Source organism: Alligator sinensis, unplaced genomic scaffold (assembly GCF_000455745.1).
Source record: "Alligator sinensis unplaced genomic scaffold, ASM45574v1 scaffold280_1, whole genome shotgun sequence".
Lineage (NCBI taxonomy): Eukaryota > Metazoa > Chordata > Crocodylia > Alligatoridae > Alligator > Alligator sinensis.
The window spans coordinates 6,059,425-6,069,073 of record NW_005841835.1 but is presented as its reverse complement, the minus strand read 5'-3'; the positions used below and the strand labels follow the sequence as shown (position 1 = coordinate 6,069,073).

The window sequence follows — 9,649 nt, the reverse complement described above, 5'->3', positions numbered from 1 at the left end:
CCTCAGCAAGAGGAGGCTGAGGGGGGACCTGGTGGCTGCCTACAAACTCATCAGGGGAGATCAACAGCAAATAGGTAGAGCCCTTTTCTCCCCAGCACCACCTGGGGTGACAAGGAACAATGGTCATAACCTGATGGAGAATAGGTTTAAGTTAGGGATCAGAAGGAAATATTTTAGTTAGGGTGGCCAAAATCTGGAACCAACTTCCCAGGGAAGTGGTCCTCGCCCCTACCTTGGGCAAATTCAAGAGGAGGTTGGATGATCACCTGTCTTGGGTCTTGTGAACCCAGCATTCATCCCTGCCTGTGGCAGGGGGTCAGGCTAGATGATCTGTTCAGGTCCCTCCTGACCCTAGCTACTATGAAATTATGAAACTTATTTGGTTGAAGGTATTTGGTTGTGAAACTCTGCTCCAGACAAGGTCCACCATTCTGTTTCCCAGGTTGCCTTCATTTACTGGTAAACCAGTGAAAGGTTTATTTATAGACACGCCTTTAATATATATTAGGTCTGCTGTCTTTTTCTGGATTGAAGTGTGTGGCTGCCTGGCTTCGAACATCTGGTCCCATGCGGCCTTGGTCCAGGTGGCCGGTAGCGATCACCCTACAGTCTCTTGTGGGCTGGTGGGTAGCTGTTTATCAGGGGAGTGGCCTCCCCTAGTCTCGCCTGCCATGACTTTGAATGTTATACCGGGGGGGGGCCGACCACCCAGGGTTCCTCTGTGGCAGGAAGTCTGCCCAGCGGTCATCCGTGGGGCTTCACCTCCCCTACACCCCAACCTCACGCCAACCCTTGGCGGGTCACCCAAATTTTCTCGGCCATACTCCCAATACTGTCATGCTTCTGGGCACGGTGGCCTACATAGCCCCTCCCATCCTAGGCCCTGCTCCCCGGAGTAACTCGCTTAGTTAGCCTTAAGCCCCCCGAGATCATTCACTCCTGTCCTGAGGCAGCCTACGCCCGGGTCTCAGAACCTAGCCTGTGCCCACAAAATAAAGATGGAAGGCAAAAGTAACTCTGATACAGTTATCCTGTCTGCACCGCTTCACCCTACTCCTCAACCCCTCCAAAAAGGAGGAAAAGAAAGAAAAACCAACACAAATAAATCGAGAAGGGCCCATACGGTTCCTTCCCCAGCCCTTCTACTAGGGTGACGGTGTGCCCTTGGTCTCTATGATCCCTCTGGGGTTTGGCCCAATGTGTGGCCGGGGTAGACCGTGGCCCCTCGCCCCGGGTTGTCTCCCCCCTCACTCTGCCACGCGTAGTTTGTGGCCCTTCTCCCCTTCTCTGTTGGAGACGTCCTTCTTCCAGTGCCTCACAGTACGTCCCCAAGAGCCTGGCTGCTTCTTGTGCTGAGGGCTGGCACCCAGCCTCTCATTGTCTTGCTTTGCAGTCCCTCTCACTGCTCCTGTCTGGTCTGCCCCAGAGGGAGAGCCTCCTCTGCCTCCCAGGTTCCCCCGATGCTCCCACCTTCAAGGGCGTAGAGAGCCTCTTCTGGCTCTCCCATCCCTCTGGCGTTCCTGCCTTTGCCAACACAGCGAGCCTCTTCTGGCTCTTCTGCCTCCTCGCCATGCTGTCCTCTGCTAGTGCAGAGAACCCCTGCCGGCTCTCCCTCCCTGGGAGTATTCTGGATGGTGTCCGGCGTCAGCGTCTCCTCCGGCTCCGCTCTCCTTCCCTCGCCATCTTCCCCAGTGGTCCATTTTATCCCCACTGGCCGGTGATTGCTGATGACATCACTGGCCGGCTTCAGTTGTATAAAGGTGCGGCTTACAACCCGCATGGATTTCCTTCCTCGCTCTGGCTGCACCGCGGGTCCTGCTGCCGTTAAATATTTTTCTTGAGTTATTTTTGTGTTCGTTTCTCTTTTTATGCATGGTTCCTGTCTCAGAGGGTCCCCGTTTATTGTTTGGGGTTCTTTCCCCCACTCTCCCCCAGGACAGAGTGGTTTGCTTGGGCTGGAAACCTTACTATTTTCTGTCAGATTAGTGATAAATACATGCATTTATCAGATAGAGGGATCTGAATGGTATTCTCCAGGATATATGCCGTAACACACTTTCTTTCTACAGTGCCACCAATGGTAAGTGTCTAGCCCCATCAGATGATTTATACAGGATTTTCTTTGATGTGAAGTACAGTAGTATTAACTCCCTTTGGGTAAGGGAAGTCAATAGTGAAGCAAGAGTCTCCATTTAAAAAAACAGCATTTTCTCTTATACAAATACATTTCATATCAATTGAAGTCTGTGAGAAGAAAAACTCCTTAATGTGCTTCAGCTTAGAGAAAAATGAAAGTACAGAGAGCAGTAAGGATGAAGTAAGTGTGTTGTATGAAACAGGATCTAGAAGGAGAAAATTTTACCATCATGCACCCAAACAGTGAAAAACTGCTCATTGGCTCATTAGAAAAGTGAATATTTTTCCCCATCCAAAACCAACAGCATTACATCAGAGATGAATTTCATCTAGTACCTTCTAAAGGAACAACTTTATTGTATATTCAAGGAAAACATACAGTATGCAAAATAGTGGTGTTGGAGATGTCAAAATAGCACACAGGGTTTACAAGACTAATCTTGGCCATGGACCTCTCTATATGATCCGCCCCTAAAGTGTCTGCATCCAGTTTTTAAGTCCTGCAAACTATGATGCAGTATGTAACGAGAGTAATTGAGGGACAGTGAGGGATGCTCACATGTGTTCTATTACAGGATTATTTTAACAGCACATAGCTGAACATTACCATTACTGTAATTATGCTTACATGACTGAAAAACAGAATAAAATGTTTTGAATCAGATCTTTGGCCATGGTCCAGTGGTATAAAATTCCTCTTAAATCTGCTTAACTGTCTGGTTCCAGAAGAATTCCCATAGCTCTGGAATCTCTGAAGAGTATAGAACCACTGCAGCAAGCTTCTAGACCAGGGGTGGGCAAAATGCGGCCCGGAGGCCGGATGCGGCCTGCCAAGCCATTCTATCCAGTCCATGGGGCCCCTAAAAAATTTAGAAAATTAATATTTATCTGCCCCTGGCTGCCTATCGTGTAGCCCTCCATGGCTTGCCAAAACTCAGTAAGTGGCCCTCCGCCCAAAATAATTGCCCGCCCCGTTCTAGACCACGGCTCTCAGGGCATGTCCATTGAAAAGGGGCCCTGAGCAGCATCTCCCTATACCTTGGTTCCAGGGGCTGGAATGATTTCTTGAGGGCCATGAAAATATTTAAACTGTTCACATTTGGAAATATATCAGCAATGGGAAACCATTTGCTTTTTATGTCAATACATAGACTAAATTCAACTATGTTTACCTTTTTGAACTCCACCGAATCAGCAGAGACCATGTTTTCAGAATTCTCATATTTGTTTTTGTACCATGGTGCTCCCAAATGTCTCTGTTGGGAAAGCAGTAAGAGCTGATAACATAATGAAAAGAAAGAGAGTAAAGATCATTGTTATCCAAGAACTTAGATTGCTAATACAGAGATATTTGATCTACAATTACAGATATGACTAACAACAATGGGCATGCTAATCACGCTTCTTCCAAACCAAATGGAAGGCGGTGTTAAATACCGCCTTGTGTTGTGATGCTGGAAACAGTGGTTGCTGCCCAACGTTATCTTGGCTATACACTAAGGCCTGAGCAAGAACTAAGCCAGAAGAAAAGAAGGGTTTCCCTAGGATTAGTTACAATTGCCTAGATCAGGGGATTGACTAGTTGTAGCTGTATGCAAGGGCCTCTCTACATGTGCAGGTAAAGACATGATGGGGTCTAATCTGCAATCCATACAATCATGCCTCCTGCCATGCCACATGCGCACAGCAGGAACCATGATTATGGGATCACGAATCAGATCCCATAATGCCTTATTGCTGGAGTCAGGGGAGAACCATCCTGGGCTCCCTCTGCACTGACAATAAGCAAGTTCCCACAGCTGGTGTTCCCCTCAGCTGACAGGGCTCCCAGCCACAGGGGTGCCCCACACACCCCTGCAGCTGGGAGACCACAGCTGAAGCAATCTCCAACTGCAGGGGTGCCCCATGCATCCCCACAGCTAGGAAACTGCAGCTTCTATGGTCTCCCGGCCGGATTCGTGCATGGGGTACCCTGTGGCTGGGCACCTTGTAGGCTGATGAGGCTCCCAGCTGCAGGGGCATGTGCTACTGTGGCTGGGAGCCAGCATCACTTGGGAGCTCAGAGGTGCACATGCCCCCCTTTCCCCCAGCTGGGAGCTCTGATCAGCTGACAGGACTCCTAGCTATGGGGCACAGGCTACCCATGCAAATTCAAGCTGGATAGAAATGAGCTATACAGTTATACATTTTCCAGCAATAACTTGATAGCTGGTTGGACATTTTTAAGGCATCATAGTTAATTTGTATGTGTAGCCAGTCTAAATTAATTGCACAATTAACCAAGTAATTGTGTAATACATGTAATGTGTAGAGGGGGCCAAGAAGCAGAAAGCAAGCAGAGATAGAAGCATATGTGAACAAATCTGAGAGGGAACAGCGCATACAGATGTAATGGGAACTTATGGATTCTACTTATGGGTTCAATTTACATTAGCTCCTCATTAATACCTAGTTTAAAAGATCACAGAAACTTAACATATTTTATGCTACCTAGTGACAGCACCAAATTATAGAGTTTGCTTAACAAAATTAAGTAAAGCTGATGAGCCACACATTGGGCTAATGGGGCTAATTGCAAAAAGGGTGGGCAAAGTTACCAGGAGTCTGGGCTGATTTCAGTTAGAGTTTAAAGCTGATCCCCTGGCACAAATGTTAATACCTTCTGGTCTCTTTGTCCCTGTGGGTGCATGATGTGCCCCATGACTAGGGATGATTTTGGTCATGGAAGATCAGGGAGTAAGAAAGCTGAAAATGTGATGGATGCATTATTAAAAGTGACCCAGGTGTCTCTTCAAAGGGACTGTGTTTATCATTACAATTCCTCCTCTGTCCCCACTCTATTTTCTAAATCTCCTTATTACTGAGGATTAAATCTACCCAGGGGCAGAGCACAAGCATCAACACTCTGAAACACTTATATTCTACTAACTCCCTTTTTTTCTGTGTTTAAGTGGCACTGAAGTGGTGCTTCAGTGTTGAGCTGACCATCTACATGTCATGATTTTCACCTTATTTGCTAAAAGCTCATTCAACAACTGGCTAACTTTATAACTTTCCAGGATATAGCTATATACATCTGGAAAGAACTAAATATGGATTTAGATATTCTATATTAACTGTATATCTTTGTTTGTCAATAATATTACCCTTTAGACTTGTGGTTTGTTTATACCTTCCATCTCATTATTGAGATGAGAATGACTCCCTCCAGAATTTCTGGATCATTAGGGAAAAATCTGCCCCAAATTATCTTTAAATGTAAATGTACAATGCTGGGCTGTATTGGTAGGAGTGTTGCCAGCAGATCAAGGGAAGTGATTACTGCCCTCTGTTCAGCATTGGTGAGACTACATCTGGAGTACTGCGTCCAGTTTTGGGCCCTCCATAACAGAAAGGATGTGGATAAATTGGAGAGTCCAGCAGAGCACAACAAAAATGGTTCAGGGTTTGGGACACATGACTTATGAGCAGAGGCTGAAGAAACTGGGCGTATTTAGTCTAGAGAAGAGAAGGTTGAAAGGGGATTTAATGGCAGCCTTCAACTACCTGAAGGGTGGTTCCAAAGAGGATGGAGCTAGACTGTTCTCAGTGGTGGCAGATGACAGAACAAGAAGCAATGGTCTCAAGTTGCAGCAAGGGAAATTTAGGTTAGATATTAGGAAAAACTTTCTCACTAGGAGGGTAGTAAAACACTGAAAGAGTTTACCCAGAGAAGTTGTGGAATCTCTGTCCATGGAGGTTTTTTAGACCCAGCTAGACAAACCCTTGGCTGGAATGATCTAGTTGGGGATGGTCCTGCTTTGAGCAGGGGGTTGGGCTAGATGACCTCCTGAGGTCCCTTCCAACCCTAATTTTCTATGCTTCTATGAAAGGTTGTTAGCTGTGTTAATCTGAAGTCAGGTAGAAGGTAGGCAAGGTGGCACTTTAGAGACTAACTAGCATTATTAATTAAAAAAACCACCTGACTCCCAATTATGTTTAGACTGCCTTAATCAGATTTATATTAATACAGTTAAATAAAAGTCATCAGTGCAAGCTATATCCTTCTGTTAGAACAGAAGGAAAAAGTGTTGAGGGGAAAACGGCAGTTCTTTGGGGGATATATAATAGTTCAGAATGAGAGAGAATGCTTTTAAATATCTCATAATGATAGAGGACTGAGAGCTCCATCAGAGGAAGAAAAAAGGTTTTATTGTTCATATTAAGTAACGTACATTTTAAAATAATAGTGAGAAAAAATTTAAAAGAGAGAAATTTGGCGCTATGTCTATGTTCATGTATGAAGTATGTTTTTTCTGATTTCACATTTCTACCTCCATTTGGAGCATAACTTTTAGCATGGCTTTGACCATTCATTCATTTTGTAACAAGAACTTGATACCTAGTGGTCTATACCTGAGAAGCTCTGATGGAACCATCAACCCTGAATAGTTCTGTCCCTCCAGGCCAGATCCAGATGTGTAGGTATGTGTGTGTCCCCAGGGACAAACAGCAGAGGCACAAAATGCACCGCTGCTACTTGTCCCCGGGGAACACATGTGCATGTGTGCTCTGGCACATGGCATGTTGCCCTGGGTTGGGTAGGGGAGGCTGGGGCCAGCACCTTGGCTGGCCCCAGAAGCCTAACTGGGGTCCTGGGCATCTCCCAAGGCTCCAGCAGTAGTGATCCGGTAGCAGGGAGCCTGGCCTGCTAGGCTCCGGTTTCAAGCAGTGCACACTACTGCCACATGCGCTGCCCCACTTTTTTCTGCTGCAGGTTTTTTGACACTGGTATCTCCCAGTGTCAAACCCCTCCCTCACCTTCCCCCAGCGCTGCAAATTGGTAGAAGGGCGAACAGTTGCATGTGTGACATGTGTGGTGTGCGGTGCCACATACTGCATATGCATGCTCATCTGGATGTGCCCCCAGTGGATAACACTGGTAGATTCCTTATCAGCAGATCCACTGTTTTATTGAATGATTCTGTCAGAAGTCAATAGAATGAACATTACTTTCCCCAAACAATGGCACTGACCAAACTCAAAGATCCCCAAAAAGGGGATGACATTAGACTGAAAGGGATTGCATCAGGAGTTTATATTCTGTGGACCTCTAATTCTTGAGCCTTTTAGGAGAGAACATGGGAGCATAAGAAATTAATTTGCTAAGCCTCCTTTCCTTGGGTATGCTTAGGAATCAAGGCTCCCACAGCCAGGTGGATTCTGGCAAGGAGGAGCACAGGGGCATATCTAAGCAAATGGAAGGGCTCAGGAGGGTTAGGGTTCTCATTCCAGCATCAAAGGAAGCTGGGCTGCAGAATGCTGATGTCGAAAAAAGGTACCAGATGTGGTCTGCACTTAAGGTTTCATGGAAAGACTCAGAATTAGGAACAATGACCAGTCACTATCTAGATCCAGAGACCTTAGAAACATATGAGCTAGTGAAGTCTGTCCCGAATGGGACTTGGCCTCTGCTATCACAGATTCACCTGCTTTTATGTTAAATCTCCCTCGAACTGAGATTTTCTACTCCCTTTTAGATCCGTGTTATCTGCTAGAGATGTAAATCTAGTGACAGGATACTCTTTCACCCCTGAGCCAATTCTGTACATTTACCTTCTTCCAAAAGGAGTCTATAATAACTAGACATGCAAGTAGAGTTGGATGATCTGTTCTTGTAATCATGGCTGAAATCTTTAATTGCACCCACATTATATAATTGCTCTGTATTACTAATATCACTCCCTGAGTCCATCTTTCTCATACGGGAGCTATTTACCTTCATGACATGGAGTTTTGAAGTACCCCCTTCAGTACCATCCAGCAGTTATTATCCTGGTGACCAGAATGTATTAATTGGACAAAGATATGCAAGTTAAAAAAAAAAAAGAATAAGTCAGTAAGAAATTAAACCATCTTTTTAGCTCTGTTATCAAATTACCTGGAACATACTTTCTTTTTAAGTGGGTTTCATGATCTCATTTTTTTCCTCAGCACTTATACTCTTCCTGGTACACTTGAGTTTCTGATTTTGCTATATTTCTTTTTTCAGCAAGCTTTCATACATTCATAGATTCTAAGGCTGGAAGGGACCTCAGAAGATCATTGGGTCCAGCCCCCTGCACCAAGCAGGAAAGACAGCTGGGGGTCAGGTGACCCCAGCAAGGTGACTGTCCAGTTGCCTCTTGAAGATTTCCAGGGTAGGCGATTGCACCACCTCTGGAGGAAGCTTATTCCACAGTCTGGACACCCTAACTTTAAAGAAGTTTTTCCTAATGTTGAGCCTGAAAAGGTCTTCCAGGAGTTTGTGGCTGTTACTTCTGGTTTTCCCCAAGGGTGTCCTGGTGAACAGTTGTTCACCGAGCCCTTGATGTACTCCCCTGATGTAGTGGTAAGCTGCTACCAAGACCCCTCTCAGTCTTCTCTTCTTCAGGGTGAAGAGTCCCAGGTCCCTCAACCTTTCCTCATACGGCTTGCTGTGCAAATCTCTGATCATACAGGTGGCCCTTCTCTGGGCTCTCTCAAGCTTTACCAAATCCTTATTAAACTGCAGAGCCCAGAACTGGATGCAGTACTCCAGCTGCAGTCTCACTGATGCTAAGTAGAGTGGAAGAATCACTTCTTTGGTTTTGCTGGAGATGCATTGACTGATGCATGCCAGAGTATTATTTGCCCTGCTGGCTACAGCATCACCCTGCTGGCTCATGTTCATACCATGGTCTATTATAAACCCCAGGTCCCTTTCATTTGTGATACTGGTCAGTTTGGCACCACCAAGCCTGTAGGTGGGTAGGGGGATTGTCCATCCCCAGGTGCAGCACTTTACATTTCTCACTGTTGAACTTCATCTGGTTCCAACCCACCCAGCTTGCTGGCCTGTCTAGATCCACCTGTATCTGAAGCCCGTCTTCAAGCGTGGCCACGCTTCCCCATAACTTGGTGTCATCTGCAAACTTGGCCAGTGAGCTCTTCACCCCCACATCCAAAACATTGTTAAAGATGGTGAAAAGTACTGTTCCAAGCACTGATGCCTGTGGGACACCGCTGCCCACTTCTTGCCAGGACAACACAGATCTGTTCATTAGGACTCTCTGGGTCCTAACCTGCAGCCAGCTTCATACCCACCTCTCTCTCAGTTATGCCCACAATCCTCCAATTTTGTTGCGAGAACATCATATCTGTTCATTAGGACTCTCTGGGTCCTAACCTGCAGCCAGCTTCATACCCACCTCTCTCTCAGTTATGCCCACAATCCTCCAATTTTGTTGCGAGAACATCATGGGGTACCAGATTAAAGGCTTTTTGGAAGTCAAAGTATACAATGTCAACCTCTTCTCTCTTATCCAGGTGGTGAATTATCTGATCATAAAAGGAGATGAGGCAAGACCTGCCTGCAACAGAGCCATCCTGGCTGTCGTTCAGAATCCTACCTTCTGCAAGTCTATTGCATATAGACTCCTTAATGAATTTTTCCAGGATTTTCCCCGAGATAGAAGTTAGGCTAATTGGCCTATAGTTACCTGGGTCCTCCCTC

General features: G+C 45.9%; 1 protein-coding gene across 1 annotated transcript in view; it reads right to left on the bottom strand.

The window, feature by feature from the left end:
• The window catches only part of BAZ1A (bromodomain adjacent to zinc finger domain 1A), a 118,383-nt gene extending 116,603 nt beyond the window's left edge, over positions 1–1,780 (bottom strand). Inside the window, exon 1 of the mRNA XM_014519282.2 lies at positions 1,404–1,780. Within this exon, the coding sequence (XP_014374768.2) occupies positions 1,404–1,780 (377 nt within the window). The remainder of the gene's footprint in view (positions 1–1,403) is intronic.
• Positions 1,781–9,649: the final 7,869 nt, after the last annotated feature.